At 38.4% G+C, this 17890-nt stretch overlaps 1 protein-coding gene across 11 annotated transcripts in view; it reads left to right on the forward strand.

The window, feature by feature from the left end:
- Nucleotides 1-17890, forward strand: part of PLCB4 (phospholipase C beta 4) — a 402352-nt gene that overhangs the window by 362339 nt on the left and 22123 nt on the right. For all 11 annotated transcript variants that reach the window (XM_081033465.1, XM_081033471.1, XM_081033468.1 and 8 more), the window contains 6 exons: nt 996-1084; nt 2357-2507; nt 7410-7459; nt 7600-7665; nt 14753-14868; nt 16204-16279. In XM_081033465.1, the coding sequence (XP_080889591.1) occupies nt 996-1084; nt 2357-2507; nt 7410-7459; nt 7600-7665; nt 14753-14868; nt 16204-16279 (548 nt within the window). The remainder of the gene's footprint in view (nt 1-995; nt 1085-2356; nt 2508-7409; nt 7460-7599; nt 7666-14752; nt 14869-16203; nt 16280-17890) is intronic.

Genomic DNA, 17890 nt, shown 5'->3' on the forward strand with positions numbered 1-17890 from the left:
GTCTACATTGCTGATGGGGAAGCGTTTCCAAGAAATTAAAAAATTAAAAAATAGGTGGAGAAAACTATGGACCCATTTGGAGTTTTAAAAAATGTAAGGATGCAAGAAATGGGTAACAGTAGTTACCTTCTGGCTGTAAAATTGACAGGAGAGGAGATTTTTACTTTTCATTTTATATAGTTGAATGTTTGTCATGTCATTATAAAAGAGAAAAAAAAAATTAACTGAGAAATATTATCTTGTGAATGTAATTAGTCAGATGATTCTGCTAGGGGGAATTGATAAACATATTTTTTAAATTCTGTAAATTGTATACTGTTTGAAGGGAACAAGAATATTCCTTCTGTGGTATTGGTAAATTATGCAAAATTATATGAAATTCTCTTTGAAAGTACTTGGATTTCTTCAAATGATGTTATATAAAAGATGGAATTTTACTGTTTTTAAATGCAAATTATAGTTGCAAAACCACTAGAGAAACATTTCAGTTTATCTACCAAGGAACAAAATTGGCTTTAAATATGCATTAGCCTTCTGTGTGTGAAAATCAGACTTAGGGCTAGTGGTATCTACTATGCTTCAAGCACTTTTGACATTCATCGTCTCACTGAATTCTCAAAGTACCCTGCGAGTGGGGGGTGTCAGTTCTAATTATCTGATGAAGAAACTGAGGCTGGGGATATTATTAACTTACTCAAGGTCACAGAAGTCAATAGTCAGGAACCCAAGGCAATTTACTTGGCTCGCTCTGCCACACTGTCTTCTTAATTGGGGGAAAATCAAAGGGAAAATAAGAGAAAATCACCTAGCCTTTGATCCTTTTCTATTTATTTTTCTATAACTAGACGTGCTCTCTGAACTTGTCATGTCCTAGGAGAAAATACTTAGAGGGCATAATGGGGGTCCTGGATTCTGAATAGTACATTAGCTGAATTTTCTTGGATGTTTTCAGTAAAACAGAGAATTAACAGCTCAGTGTTCTTTTTCCCCCCCAGATATTGTGGATGCTTTATCGGATCCAAAGAAGTTTCTTTCAATTACGGAAAAGAGGGCAGACCAAATGAGAGCTATGGGCATTGAAACCGTAAGTAGTGATAGTCAATTAAAGATAGGCAAGTAGTAGTTTAGTTGTCAAACAGTGATGACAAGGGTAAGATCAAGTAATAAATTAATATAACAAGTTTAAAGAAAGTTTTTGAAACTGAACTTATCGATTCAACAAAATAGTTTCAAAGGTCAATGAGAGTAGCATATTTAATAAAATATGGCCAGCATCTGAACAAAACCACTTAATCACCGTGGTTTAATGCACATCTGGGGACCCTTTCCCCACTAGAAATGAAATGAAACGCATCCGTGATGCTATTAAGAATGTTTAAAATACATGATGTTTTTGTGATACACTCAAATACCAGCAAACCCAATTCAATAACTGAATGAAATTGACAGTTATGATTATTTCTTTATTTTTTTTTATCAGTCTTGCATCCAGCCTTCTCCCATTTCAGTACACACTGGTGTTGTTTGTTTCTTTGTATGTAAAGCTCCTTTTACCATATTCCACAGTTTGGAGTGAAAGTAGCAATCTCTCCAGTAGCTAGAAATAAGAGAAGGTGCAGGCTGCGCCCGGTGGCTCAGGCGGTTAGAGCTCCATGTTTCTAACTCCGAAGGCTGCTGGTTTGATTCCCACATGGGCCAGTGGGCTCTCAACCACAAGGTTGCCAGTTCAATTCCTCGAGTCCCGCAAGGGTTGGTGCCAGTGGGCTCTCAACCACAAGGTTGCCAGTTCAATTCCTCGAGTCCCGCAAGGGTTGGTGCGCTCCGCCTCCTGCAACTAAAATTGAACAGGACACCTTGAGCTGAGCTGCCCCTGAGCTCCCAGATGGCTCAGTTGGTTGGAGCGCGTCCTCTCACCTACAAGGTTGCCTGTTCAACTCCCGCAAGGAATGGTGAGCTGCGCCCTTTGCAACTAGCAACGGGACCTGGAGCTGAGCTGCGCCCTCCACAACTAAGATTGAAAGGACAACAACTTGACTTGGAAAAAAGTCCTGGAAGTACACACTGTTTTCCAATAAAGTCCTGTTCCCCTTCCCCAATAAAATCTTTAAAAAAAGAGAGAGAAGGTGCATCGTGTTTGTGAAGGAATTGCATCTTCTTTCCTTGGCTCCGTCTTAAGCCTCAAGCCTGAGGAAATCATATGACATTCTCTCCTGCCAGGCAGAGATGTGTTAAGAGAGTTGAAGGAGAGAAGTTGAGTGGTACAGATTCTGTAAAACAGAGAATGTGCAAGAATGTGCAAGACAGTTGAACTCGAGGTGGCATTCATTTAGGTTAATATAAAACGTTTCTGTTCCAGAGTGACATAGCCGATGTGCCCAGTGACACTTCTAAGAATGACAAAAAAGGAAAGGCCAACACTGCCAAAGCGAATGTGACCCCACAGAGCAGCTCTGAGCTCAGACCAACTACCACAGCCGCGCTGGGATCTGGTATGGAAGCCAAGAAAGGTAAAGGAGGGTTGTTTTAGCTCCTTCTCTACTCTGGGAATTTTAGAATCTTTGTAAAGTGTCTTTTATGAAGGTATTTAGAATTGTTAATTTGCAATTTTCATTGCCCCATATAACTGAAGATCAGCCTGTTTTCTTATGGCTTGGACAAACTGCTTAAATTCCCTATATTTCATAGGGAGTCGGGATTTGGGTTTTTTCTGCTAGATTCCTGCACCCTAGTGGATACAATATCCATAGTTTTAGAAAACGTTTAAATTTGGTGTCCTTTTTGGAAAGAACTTCCACACGTGGTAAACTTCACTAACTCCTCCCTACTCTCTCCCGGAAACCAACACAGACAAGCAGTGAGTGGGCTCATGAATCAACAGAATCATTACTGTTCAGACATTTCTAGATCTCTTATTGACAGTTTCCCCCCACTGATAGATATTTAGGATCCATAACAATTCATTTGTAAAATTATCAGATGGGCAGTTGAAGGCCAACTTTATGCAGTTACTTATGGATTAAACAAAAGATCATAAAAGGTGTCATCACAAAGAATTAAGTGTCCCATGTGCTGATATTCAGCTGGCATGTAGAGGGACAACTGTACCAGTTACTCAAAGTTGGCTTCCATTCTTATTGGGCAGGAATCCTTTCTGATTGGATGGGGCCCATTCCATACTGGTAATTAAACATTTTACATATGTTCCTTATTTTTACTTTAATTAGAATTTCTTTTTTTTCCTACTGATGTTTTACTAAATATATATATTTCCCACTTATATATGAATTCACTGTCTTGGGTGTAAAGAAATCAAGTTGTTTGTATACTTAAATACATATATCATACTTAACCATGCAGTTTAAGGTAAGAAACTACAAGTTTTCCTAACCCAAAGCAACCTAGTAGTTAATATAGCAGGAAAGTGTGCATGGAGCTTCATGAAACAAATTAGAAAATGAGACTGCACAAAAGTAGCCCAAACTGTACTTTGCCTGCAGCTGTTTTTTTGTTCTTCCCTGGACAGAACATGAAGCAAGGTAATGATGCAGGCTTTGGGCATTCTGTACCAGCACTGGTCATTGTTACCATTAGCCACTCAGACAGAGATAGACAGTGGAAAATGGAAGAGCTTCTGTTTAGTTAAAGTTCTTGTATCACACCTACTTAGTAAAAAGACACTTGTAATCATAATGACTTAAGTGGCCTGAAAAACATTGCAGTGTGGCCAGCTTACAGAAGACAAAGTGACTCTAGTTCTAGAAGGGAACATGTTTGCATTTGGAACTGCCTCATCCCTGGTTCCAAACAAGGCTGCATTTGAAGGAGCCGAGCAGCTCTCACTTCCACTCCAGTCTCCTTAATAGATACCCTATTAGAGAGTCTACGTGCTGTTTCACTTTGGCTTTTTATTCAGGAGACTTGGAAGCCTCCTCTAAACGACAGTACTAGGTTCTATAATAAATGTCTTCACACCTTCAGGGCCCTTACATGGTCAGAGCAGTAAGATAGGGCAGGCTCCCACACAACGGCCAGCCCAAGAAGTGGTGAATGAGGGCTGACCCTCAGAAACAGAAGGGGAGAGGGCATCCCTTCCTGCAAAGATCCCAGAGAAAACTTATGGATGAGATCCCAACTGAGTTGGGCATTGAAACATAGATCTGACTCAAACAGGAAGAGAAGGTAAAGGAGCCAAAAGAACGCAGCCTAGGAAGAAACAACATAGGAAGCAACCTGGATGTAGGAAAATGGGGCAGGGCAAATGCTGATAGGTAGTGGTGAGGAGTTCACTTATCCTGGTCTGGACAGGGTTCTAGGATCACCTGGAAAAGGCAATGGAGAATGACAATCAAAGGAATATTTTAAGATTAATATAGTCTTGGTAGAAGAACCAATTGAAAGGGGGAGATAGATGTTAAGAGCCAGTTAAGAATTATGGTAGTCATGCTGCTATTATAACACTTATCATGTTAAATATTTATATTATATTTACATTATATTTATATAATGTGATAACAACCAGAGAAAGGGGTTATTGTAGGCAAGACAACACCTCCTTCATCAGTGTGTCTTTGGAACCATGCCTAGTAAAGATCTAACAGTCTCTTTTCTTAAGAAGTCAATGGCTGATTAATGAATGACCCATCCTAGTAGCACGGGGAGTCTGGATTAAGTGGAAAGTAGTTAGGGTGAAAGAAGGAAGGGAAGGAAGAATATAAATAAATTGGTAACTTATTGGACCTTAGGGAGGATGAGGCTCAGCAATAATTCAGAGACTTTAAGGACAGGTCACAAATAGACGATGCTATTCAGAGTAGAGAAGTGACGAGGCAGAACTGCTTTTTTTTTTTTTTTTTTTAAATTTATTAGGGTGACAATTGTTAGTAAATTTACATAGATTTCAGAGGCAAAACTGCTTTTGGTGAGATGATTCCAGTCCTGGATATCATCAAGTTCAAGTTGTTAATGATACATCTGGGTAGAAACATGTCACAGCAGAGCTATGGTAGGTCTAGAGGATGGAGGAGGGAGAGAAGAAGGAGGGAGGGAGGGGAAGGAAAGAGGGAATAAGAACAAGAATGAGAATGCTTGGAAAGGAGAATGAATAGAAAAACAGAGATCTATGCTATAGGAAGAATGAGTTTTGAGAAGGTTTATAGATAGTCCAGAGAAGTTAAGACTGCAAAATTAATGTTGAATTAGACATGCTTTGATGGTGAAGTTGGAAAACAGTTAGAAAAATTTGATGTTTTAATACATAAAATGGTCATTATGGAGGATAGTAGCATGCTGGTAAGAACCAATGAAAAGAAAGAGAAGGAAAATGCACAAGAGGGCTATATATTGAAACAAGCCTCTGAGGAAGAGCTGACTGAGCCATGACCAGAAAAACCACCCAGATAACCTCATGAGCAATAATTCTCATCCAACTCACCAGTCAACCTCAAATGCATGAGCAAGACACGCAGAGATCAGCCAAACCTGCTCAGACCAACCAACCCAATGAAACATGACCTCAGTAAATGATGGTTGTTTTAAGCCACTGAAACTTGAGGTCATGTGTTATGCAGCATATGCTAACTGATACACTTTCCATCAGAGTTTTTTTCCTTCCACCCTGAAACTTCTCTTCACTCATCCTTCTTCTTGGCTTGGACAGAACATCTCTCTTCCCTCCTTATGCAGCAGGATCTCTCCCTTTCCTTTAATTCCTCAGAGGCTTGTTTCAATATATAGCCTTCTCATGCATTTTCCTTCTTTCTTTTCATTGGTTCGTACCAGCATGCTACTGTCTTCCATAATGACCATTTTATGTCTTAAAACATCAAATTTTCTAACCTGATTTCCACCTGAGATAAGGCAAACTGCTGGTCTTAGCTGTACTCACTCACGTTTGGGGTTCAGTGAGCTTTAGGTTGATCTAAGGTGATGTTGGCTGGCCAAGTGTGCTCTCTCCCACGTGGACTCTCATCTTCCATCAGGCTAGCCTGGGCTTGTTTACATGGCAGTGGCAAGGTTCTAAGATGGAGAATGGGAGTGTGGAAGGCCCAGTGAGTTCTAGGCTTAGAAGTGACACAAAGTCCTTTCTACTACATTTCTTTCAACAAGCAAGTCACATTCAAGGGTTGGGGAAACAGACTCCATATCTTGACAGGAGGAACTCCAAAGCCAGTCGGCAGTAGGTATGGAAACAGGGAAAGTAAAGAATTTGGGCCGTGTTTTCAATCAGTCTACCACATTGATCATAATATCCAGGTTAATACTCAAGTAGGGGTGATACTAGAGGAAAGAGATAAGCTAGAAAAGGAAAAGGTTAAAGAAGCAAGGAACAGATAAGGGTAAGGGGATGTGTGGTGGATGTGAGGGAGTGAGTAAAGTTGACTGTATGGAATTGTGGGCAGAAAGAGGCACCTTTAAGTGACAGATCTTGGAGGAGGGACAGTTTCAGTGTTAACAATCCATTTATAGCTATCAGCAGGAGGTGAGGTAAAATGGAGAAGATTTCTAAAATGAAAGACATCATAGAAATGAGAAGGAAAGGAAGGAAATAGAGTCTTCTCATGGGTATTGAATCTCTCTGGTGGAGGCTTGAGAATGCTTCCATAAGAAAGTCATGAGCCAGACGCTGGAATTAATGGAGCAGATTAATGTACAACCTAGAAGGACACATGTGGAGGTAGCAGGCTCAGCAGAACCTCATCTAAGTGAGGGGCCTATCCTTTTGCCTGGTAGCTTTTAGGGGAATGCTATAGAAGTGCAGGAGGGAAATTTCTAGGTGTTCTCCCATTCCTCTCTAGGAATAGGGGGACTGGGTATGGGGAGAGTCGGGAAATAAACTACTCCAGTGGCCTTTGTGGGAAGAGATGTCATTTGAGAAGTCAAGCTTCCATTTTCTCTCTATAGGACTGTCTAAATTTGGGTCACCCTGAAGCAGACCCTGAGATAAGGTTTCAAGTGCAAGTAATTTATTGGGGTTGGGGGTATACAGTGGACACAGACAGGTGGGGGTATGGAGAAGTGACACAAGGAAGAGGAGATAGCCAATAATCGGAGTGTTTTCAAGCTTATTACCACTGAGGCACTTGGAGCTCAGTGGCCCTGGAAATATATCCTAGCTTCTTCATCTGCCCTGTCCTGCTTCTCTTACCCCCTTAGGGATTTCTCCCAAGAGCCTTCCCTTAATAAATTATGTGCACACAAATCCCCATCTCAGGCTGTGCTTGTAGGAAACACAACCTAAGACAATAAGCATTTCAGTTAAGTGTCTATTTAATTGCTTTGTAATAAGAAATGCATCTGTTTATATTCATAACTTCACATGTAACATTTTCAGATGAGATTTCAAAACTGAATTTTCAATTATCATATATTCTAATTCTTAATATACACAATGTCTAATCTTTTTTTTAAAGGTATTGAACTTATCCCTCAGGTGAGGATAGAAGATTTAAAGCAGATGAAGGTAAAATTGCTCGGTCATTTTCCAAGCACTCTTGTATCACACATATTGGTGAAACCAATATATTTTTGTTTCTCACCAAGTGTAATTGTCGTGGCTACGAAAAAAAACCATATTTTGGGTCCTCTTTGTTTCTTCCACAGGCTTACTTGAAGCATTTAAAGAAACAACAGAAGGAGCTAAATTCTTTAAAGAAGAAACATGCAAAGGTAGAGTGTTTTGTGTGTGCATGCATATTTTGTGTGTAGCTTTGTTTTCCTGTTTGGAATTTCTTTCTTTTAGCTCTTTAATGAAAACCTAAAGCTACTATTTTGTGTTACGGACCAGTGAATTCTTCACCAACAAAAAGACTACTGAGAACCTGCTTCCAGACAACTGGACAGCAGTACCTGTATTTTAACTGGTTAGAAATAAAATTAAAGCATAGAATCCCTTTGGGATCTGTTGTCACTGGTTTGTAATCTGCATTTCTAACACCTACTGTTTCAAAAGCATAACAAAGCTTCACCTATTTAAAAATTGTTTCATAATATGATTTATCTACACATGTGGCATAAAGACCTTTAAAAACCAGCTCACAATCTTAGCCTTTAGGTACCGAAATTCCCTGCCAATTCATTGGCAGACAGTATGCCGCATATAGTGCATGGAGGGAGAAACTGACAAGTTCTAAACCTCTCACCCACGGCCCCTAGAGACAGAGCTCTTCTCACTTTTCCCCAATTATGTAAACTGCTCCATGACCTACTTCTGAAATAGTTATTTTTTCCTTCTTACCCATAAGAAGAGGTCTTCTGACAGAGATTGGGAGAAATTATGCGAGCTGGCTGTAAGCTGAAGAGAGCAGCAGGCGGTGGCCTCAGGAATTTTAGGGTGGGTTGAAACACTTCACAGCCCTCGGACACCGTCCTGCTCTCCAGTCTCTGCTCAGAGAGAAAGGAAGAAGACAGAATACCTCTTTCCTTCCTAAGATGCCTCACTATGCAGCTGCTTCCACTGGAAGGACAATGTGTGTCCTCTTCCATTAAGGACAGTAAAAGCAAGAGAAACTTCGTTTCTTAAAAGGACCTCTGAGTTCTTTTAAACTAATCCTGCATCCCACTTCTTTATGTCTGACCCAAGCTTCAAACCGAGGCATGTCCTACAGAGCTGGACTTAAGTGATGGACCTCTGAATCACTCCACATATTAAGATGCAAAGAGCATGACCTGGAACTATGTCATTTCTTTAACAGTGTGTACTCCTTGGAGAAATTCAGCCTAATCTTGCCTAATAATAGTGCCTATATTACAGAACTGATGGCTTAATGGGTTTGCTGATATTGAGGTCATTTCAAAGACTGTTTGCTCTTAAATTTCATGAACAATTCCAATCAGTGGGATTCTTTTTATTGTCCGTAAGGAAAACTTTCTACAGGTTTGTTAAGTGTGAGACTATGGGAGAGAGAGCTATTTAAACTAGTAATTTTAATTTTGCTGGTCATTGGCAATGACCTAGAATACAGAAAGGAAACAGAAAAGGAGAGAGAAAAGGAAATAATAGAGTATACCTAAATGACTTTAATCATTAGGAATAGAGTTGGTACCCATATGACAAGGCATCATTCAGCAGATTTTTTCCTTCCATTTAAACTGGATCTCTGTCATTGAGACGGGCATTTCAATGGCCTTTGGGCTACTTGGAAACTTAAAATGTTTGGCCTCATCCTCATTTAATATTTCCTTGAGGCATGACCAGGAAATATGGTGACTGATAATAATAATAATAATGATGATAATAATAATAATAATAATGGCAGCTAGAATTTTTTCATGCTCAGTACTTTCCAGATGCTATGTTCAGCACTTTACAGTTATTATCTTGTTTAATATTTTCTACCCTATAAGGTAAATTCTATTTAAGTCCCCATTTTGCATGTGAGGGAATAAAGGATTAGGAAGGTTATGCAACTGAATTAAGGTCCCAGAGTTAGAGAGCAGCAGAGCCTGTATTTGAGCCCAAATCATCAGCCTAGAACTGCATTATTCTGTGTAGAACATTAGAAGTTTCAATAGGTAAACCAGTTCCCCTCGTTGTATGAAATGCAGTGGCAGCATGTGAAATGTTATGAAAATCTCCATCTAGTTTGGACAATGTCAACATATGGGTTACTTACAGTTACTAAGAAAGGATGATCCTCAATTCTTTAAAACTTGACCCACATAATACTGGGCAGAATGGTCTGTGGATTTCCTTGTCTAAATGTTTGAATCCAAACTGACTCAGGTCAGTTAACAGGCCTTTCTGCTTAATCAAAAAAGTGTCTAAGATGGTGTCCTAGCTTGGGCTTCTATAACAAATTGCCATAGACCAGATGGCTGAAAAAGCAAACATTAAATTCTCCCAGTTCTGGAGGCTGATGAGAGCCTTCTTCCTTGTTTGCAGATGAGCTCCGTCTGCTGTGTTCTCTCCTGTCTCTTCTTAAAAGGGCACTAATCCCATTCACAAGGGCTCCACCCTTATGACCTAACCACCTCCCATCACATTGAGGATTAGGACTTAAGCATAAGAATTGGGGAACGGAGATACAAACATCCAGTCCATAGCAGATACAAAATTCTTTTTCTGTGCGACAATTTAGAGGTGGCTTTAGTAGATCTTCTGGTCCACTTCAGACACCATTGCACTTCAGCCCTTCTGTTTTCTTCACGATTTTTGGCAGGGAAATATTAATATTATTTATTTTTTTAATATTATTTGATAACCAGTAAATCCCAGATAGCTGAAAGAATCCTAGGTGCCATCCTTTGCAGAAAACAACCTTGAGCTTCTGGGAGCCCCACATTATAAGAGAAGCAAAACCTAAAAGATTTTAAGTCTCCCTAAATCCTACCTAAATTTGCATGGACTTTTATAACAGTTTAGTGGGCATTTTTTGGAGGAAGCTTTCAAAATTCCTTAGGCCAACTAACAAAGCTAAATTCGCACAGTAAAATATTCAGACCTTGACTGCTACTTTTCAGAAGCATTTCTGAGGAGGGGCATACATTTTACAACTTGTTTTTCATACCTTTGTATGCTGCAGAAGTTGACGTTACAAGTGTGTGGTTTTAAGTTTCTGAATGAATTCCTTCTCCCACGTTAAATACACAGGGGGCCCACTTTTATTGAGTTTGATTTGGCAATATAATTTATTAACCCTATCATCTTTTCTATAATCTTTTTACGTAAAACTACTACTACTAACATCATTTAATTAACATTATTAACAACATTTAATGCCACTTTTATGCTTTTCAATTGTCCGATGTGGTCCAATCCTTAGAGGAAAAAATTTTAAACCCAAAGTTGGGTAAACCCAAAGTTGGGAACGTGTCAGACGCCCGTAGTGACCAAGCAGGAAGAAAGTTGGCCAGAAAACAGGGAGCACGCATTTCTGTCCAAAGGGCAAAGTAGCCCCAGCTCCCACTATTGGTGCCTCATGAGTCTATGGGCTTCATTCTTGAAAGAAGAATAATAAAATCTGAAATCTTTTTTGGATTTCTTAATATTTCAATATTGGCCACTGATTCAATCTTTTCTTGAAACACCACGTAGGCTCCAAAAAACAAAACTTCATCTGCAGATTGGCTATGAATCCTTTGTTCACCCATTTGCAATGTCACTATTAGATGAGTCAAATGAAATGCCTGAGACACTGACTAAACTGTGGCACTTCAGTAAAGCTACTAATGGAAAATTTGTGCTTTGCTGTCAAGCAGTTTAGCTGATAAGACCAAGACTTCTGTTAAATTCATCCATTATAATGCATGGCAAGACCACAACAATAGACCTAGAATTCTGCCACCCACAGTAGCAGTTTATTGGTAATCTCAGAGGTATGTGCTCAGCAAACTTGAATTACTCAGAGTTTTCAGCATCATCTGTGGTGCGGTAATTCACACCCACGGTCACATCCATCAGGAGAATGAACTGCAGCAGAAGTTTTTCCCACAGGGAGCTGAATTTACTCTTAACTTCTATAAGAAACATTCAAATTCAGCTCAACACTATATATTATTCCTCCAAAATGTCCCAATTAAGATTGACTTTTAAGTGAACACATTTAAGTACTCTTGACATCAATGAATGAAAAATGCATATCTCTTCTATAGTGTCTCATGATTTAATTAAGGACCAAGAGAATATAATCAATGATAATTTTTTTTTTTGAGTTAAAATGGGCTTAGAGGTCATTTCCTGGCTCCTCTGTTTTACACAACAGGAAGCGGAGGCTTGACCCATGTCACATGATGATCAGTAATTTGGATCCCTGTTTCGTTGTGAAAGGAGAAGGGGTGTCTGAGAACCAGATTATATCAGAACACTTTAGTAATCACTCCCTACCACACATGGATACAGTTTTGAGCACAGAGAGAAATACAGAGATAATTTTTCAAGACCAGCTTTCTTGTTATTCGTATTAAGTGGAATCATTTTAATTCAATATGCTTCTAATTTTTCAAATCATTTCTACATACACTAGGTGACTTGCAGTTCATAACCAACCCATGAATTAGGTTAGGCAAATGGATCTTGTGCGGTTTTCTAATTATTGACTGAGCTGAGATCAAAGTCCAATTCTTCTTGCTACATTCTAATTTTTTATTCATGAAACAAATATTTATTGGGCATCTATTTGTAACAAACTTTGTGCCTCACACAAAGAAGGATTATCCTACCCTTCTAGAGCATATCTTATAAACAAGTCCATCATAAACACCTTTATAGTACAAACAGCCTCGTTCCTCATATCTAATTGATTTACTAGGTTCACAAGAATATATCCATAAGAAATACCATGTTTCCCCGAAAATAAGACCTAGCCAGACCATCAGCTCTAATGCGTATTTTGGAGCAAAAATTAATATAAGACCCCGTTTTATTTTACTATAAAACCCCGTCTTATTTTACTATTAGAGGGGGTCTTATATAATGTAATGTAATGCCCGGTCTTATTTTACTATAATATAAGAGCAGGTCTTATATAAGACCGGGATTTACATTAATTTTTGCTCCAAAAGATGCATTAGAGCTGATGGTCTGGCTAGGTCTTATTTTGGGGGAAGCACAGTAGTCTGTCAGCTTACTTCTAAGCCTCAAAGCCTTTCCTTTTCCTGTGCTGCACTATCGTATTTAAAGAAATAATCTTCACCTTCCTTTCAATGATATTTGCAAGAGACATATGTTTTAATCTAGATTTGTATAGAGCCCCTTATTTATTTGCCCAGGAAAATTAACACATGTGTTAAGCAGACAGGATGACTTCTAAATCCAGAAGGTAGATTGGTAGTAGGGCATTTTAGCAGGGATTTTTTTTTTGTTTTAGTTTTTTTCCTAAGACAGTACGAGAGTCATTAACTCCGTCCAAATGAGGATATGTCAAGGTCTCATCTGTTCCCTGGGGCAGTAGATTAAGCTTGGAGGAAAGGTTTGATTAAATTATTCTGGTTGCTGTCTCTTGTCCCAAATCACTCTGAATATTATCATGTATATTGAATAATATAAATAGGTTCATATGTAACTATTTTGAATAAGGTGCAACATGCATTTATAATATGATTTATGTTATATTTACTTTTTATCGTAACAACCCTGAGACCGAGGTATCACTACTCCAATGATAAAAATGAATAGATTGAGAGGGTAAGTAACTTGTCCCAGAATTTGAGATTGAAGAACCCATTTCCTTAACCCAATGCCATGTTGCAGAAACCCTGGCTGAAATGTGTTTATAACACAACAATGTGCAGATAGCTAGGTTTATGAGGTGTTCCAACCACAAATTAAAAAAGACACTGTTACATAGAATTCCCTGACCCCAAATCCACAGAAAGATAATTTCCCTTTTGGCTACCCTCCCCGATTGTCCTCATTGTGAATTCCTGTTCTGAGAACCTTCCCACCCAGCGCTATTCTCTCCACTTCTCCCAAAAGCATTTATCCACCAGGCAAGAATGCTGGGACCTTGTATACCAATGCATTTGTGAAGAATATGTGCATAAACAAATTGTAGATCAAGTCCTTAGTTCATTAACTAACAGTTCTGGGAAATTACAGAAATCTTGGTAAAGTTAAAAATACTTTCATCGTTTATATTTTATGAAATCTTTTGAAGACTTTTATGAATTCGGTTTGCTTAAAGTTGAAAATACTTTAGGAAGAAAATTAATTTAAAAAAATTGATAACTTTAAAATAAATAAGCAAAAGGAACTATAACTGTCAGGATGCTATAAAACCTAAAAAAAAAAAAAATCCGTCCATTGCAGTCTTAAATATACCATTTCATGTCTCTAAGTTTCTCAAGAGTAAGATCAAGTTTCATTTAGAGTCAGATATTACTGATTGTATTGATTTCCTCTATGAGAGGCTGAGCAGCTAAGGAAATCTGACTGTGGGCAAATTATCAGGAGGAAAGATTTTTTTATGGAGAAATACTTCTTTTCAAAGCGTGCCCCATTTCAGTGATTGAATGAAGCAGGTAAGAAATAGTTTAAAGATCTATAAAACTGAAGACCAGAGCTCCTAAACGCTATCATCCTCATGAATGCATCTAGATAAAGAAACCAGTGAAAATACCAAGTGATAGGGATTCCAAATCAGCTGACAGTGACAACCACATTGGTAATTCTCATTATGTAGTGATAATGTTCAAGACCTTCCAAAATGTGCCAGGTATTTAAAAGCCATGTCACATGATGAATAGTTATATTCAACATATAAAAAAAGAAATTTGGCCACTGAAATAGTCATTATTATCATATTAACTTTGTATGGGGACAGATGGTTACTGGACTTATTGTGATCATTTTGTATGGTATATAAATGTCAAATCAATATGTTGTACACTGAAATTAATATACTGTTGTATATCAACTATATTTTACTTAATAGTCATTGAAAAAAGGAAATATGACAGCTGAATTTGGGGACCAATGTGTGCAAGGGGCAGGAGACTAATTGTCTCAGACAGCAAAACAAAGACAGACGGGTAGAAATTCTATGGCTGCTATGTGCGGAAAAAGGGATTTTGGGGTGATTTGTGTTGCCCTTTGGTGGGCAGGGCTGTCTCTTGAGGCGGGCGTGTTCATTAGGTTGAGGCTGAACATTTCCTTTCTGGGGACACAAGAGACTCTTATGTTGCGTGGGAGATCGAAAGTCTTTCCAGTTCTGACTCGGTCACTTCTTGATTTCCAAACCAACACTGGAAAAGCTGGTGAAAATTATGGCAGCCACGCTAAGAGTCCAACTCAATACTGCAAATTCTTTTCGTTCAGGAGCACAGTGCCATGCAGAAGTTACACTGTACACAAGTTGACAAAATCGTCGCTCAGTATGACAAAGAGAAGTCGACGCATGAGAAAATCCTAGAGAAGGCAATGAAGAAGAAGGGGTAATACTGTTTGTTTCCTTCTGGAGGCTCTTTGCTACTTTTTTTTTTTTTTTAGTTATATAAAGTTTAATCATCACAACATTTTATATTTTGTCTTTTCCCACAATTCAGCTGCCTGTTTAGGCCAAGGAAGAACTTAGTCTTGACTCCGTTTTCGTCATTAAAAATTATTCCTGGAAAATAAGTAACTCATTCAACTGAAAGGAATGATTAAAGTAGAAAAGAGGAGACTTATTCAAGTTCTACAGCTTTTGTTTAATGACAGAATAGCTATGTCTCATGTGTTTCCCACTCAAGTATCTTAAAGATGAATGAGGGAAGAAGGAAAGACAAGCTTAAGTTGGGAAAATTCAAAATTGCAGAAATCATTTTGCATAGCCAGAAAATAAATAATAAGGTTGATGCACTCAACAAAAGAAATGCAATCTTGATTTTTAATATTTCAAGAGTTTTTCGCTTGGGCCAACAGACTGTTGAATAAAACCTTTCATTGCATTTACTGTGAAAGATTTTTGTCTAGAATTAAGCCCCGGGAATGTTTCTGTAATGCTGGAAGCTCATTGAATAATAGACGAGAGGGGGAATATATTCAGTGCCAGCCATCGAGAAGTAATAGATTTGATGAGAGACCTAGCATTTTTTTTAGAATAATGCTGTTCTCAGAGACACTCTCAATGAATAATATAATGAAGCATTCGGAGTTAGGCCATAAAAATCAGAGCACATATGCTGAAGACAGAAACTCAGAATCTGTTCTGGTTTCAGCAATGATATGGATATTCCAAAAAGGAAAAATAATCACTGAAATAAGCAGTAATGGTTGCTGGGCAATTTCCTAGTATATATTTCCTACTCACAATAGAATAAGAAGCGCAAATTACCCTATAATGCCAAGAAATGCTATTTTTTCCCTTACTGGCATGTGTCAAAGACAAAAATCTGGCATTACAACCAAAACGGAAGAATTAAAAATTCACTTTAATGCTGAGGACCTATTTTCCAGTTTTTATCGCAAATAATATTTCATTGAATAAATAAAAAATAGCTTGAAGAAAAGCAATAACCAAAATGGAAACTCTGAAAACACACCCTTGACAATGAAATAATTATTAGGTCTGAAGTGTATCTTTATGCAGCGGTTGAATTGAGTAATCATGATACAGAATTTTCTAAGGTATGCATCTATTACTAGAAAAACTGATGTTGCCCAATGAGCCATAGCATCCCATGTCTGATGAACAAATTGTCTCTTCATCAGAAAACTTTGTAGCAAAGGCCCATGAGAATGGGAGCATATCTAACTTCTGGCACACATTTGCGATTTTTCATTTTCAGGGGAAGTAATTGTCTTGAAATGAAGAAAGAAACAGAAATTAAAATTCAGACACTGACATCAGATCACAAATCTAAGGTAAGAAAACGCCTATTTTTGCAGCAGCAACTTGCACAATATACTTTGTAATTTTTTCAAAACAATACCTAGTATAAATCAAATAACATTAGCCTGGGCCTCCTATGGGAAGTGAAGGGGTCCAGGCCGCAGACTCACTGGCTTTGGGAAGAGCCATTTCATAGAACATCTTTTCCTTCATCTGTAGAAATATAACAGTACTGCTAAACAAATAAGCTAAAAATGTTCGTTGTCTGCTTCAGAAACATCAAGTGAAATAATAAATGAATATACTAAAAGGAAACACTGTATAAAATATGCTTCCCTATAGAGGTAACATTAAACATATGTCGGAAAACCACCCAACTAGGGGTTGAGTACTCTTTGATACTCCACTCTAACTTTGCTGCAGAAGTTTGTGATGAGAAAAAAATCGAGAGTTGGTATTCTAGGAGAGGAGCCTAACTACTAGTATTTTCCCAAAGACACAAGAAAAGAGGAGTTTGGGAGACCTTAATTAACTTTGTGGACATTTAGAGAAATGGATACTAGGTTCCAGTCAAGAACATAAATAATTCTTCCAGCGATAATAGTTATAAAAGAAAAAAGAACTCTTAAAGAAAGCTCCCAACTAGAGCTCATGGTCAAACCAGCCAGCCTCCATATGATGACATGCAATTCTGTCATTCAGCCCCGTGACCCTGCTGAATACATGGGCCAGCCACACTAGTCAACCTGAAGTTCTCCTTGCTATAGACCATGTCCTATAGACCATGAAGTCTATAGGAGCAATAAGCCATGTGTCTTTGAGAGTTGATCTCCATTTTCTCTTTCTTCTTAACTAGAATGTTTGAGAATTAATACCTGTGCAATATGCCATGATTTTTAGATGCTTTGCATAAATAGGGAAGTAGAAACCTTGGTTACTGTATCAGTTAGCTTTTACTGCATAATAAGTAATGCCAAAATGTAGTGGCTTAAGACAACTACCATTTATTAGCTCACAATTCAGTGGATCTGAAATTTGAGCTGTATGCAAGTGAGTGGTTCTTCTGCTAATTCCGGCTAGGCTCGCTGGTGTGTCTACAGTCAGCTGGGATTGATGGCGTCACACTGCTGGTTAGATGGTGGCTGATTGCTTTTTCCTACATCAGCTCTCATTCTCTAGCAGGCTAGTACACAGTCTGAGACACAGGGTAGCTTCAGGATTCGAGATACAGCAAAGGACAAACACTTTTCAAGCTTCTACTTGCATCACATTTTCTACTGTCTCATGACTAAAGCAAGTCACAAGGTCAGCCAGATTCAAGGAGGTGGAGAAATAGACTCTAGCTCTTGATGAAAGGAGGTACAAAACCACATTGCAAAGAGCATGGCTACAGGGAATGGAAGACACTTCACCCCAGTATCTGTTACGGTTGACACAATAAGTCATGATCCAGGAATAAGAGAACCCACCTCTCTATTCAGACGTGTGGCCTGATGGAAATGAAATTGGAAAAGCATGAGGTAATGAAGAAAATTCTGATGGAACTGGTAAAGGAAACCAAGGCCCAGACAAACTGGAGTTGGCAAGATAGGCAGTGAACTAACAGGTCGTGGTTAAATATTAGAGCCAAAGTGATTGACTTA

The sequence above is a fragment of the Rhinolophus hipposideros genome (assembly GCF_964194185.1).
Source record: "Rhinolophus hipposideros genome assembly, chromosome: 22".
Lineage (NCBI taxonomy): Eukaryota > Metazoa > Chordata > Mammalia > Chiroptera > Rhinolophidae > Rhinolophus > Rhinolophus hipposideros.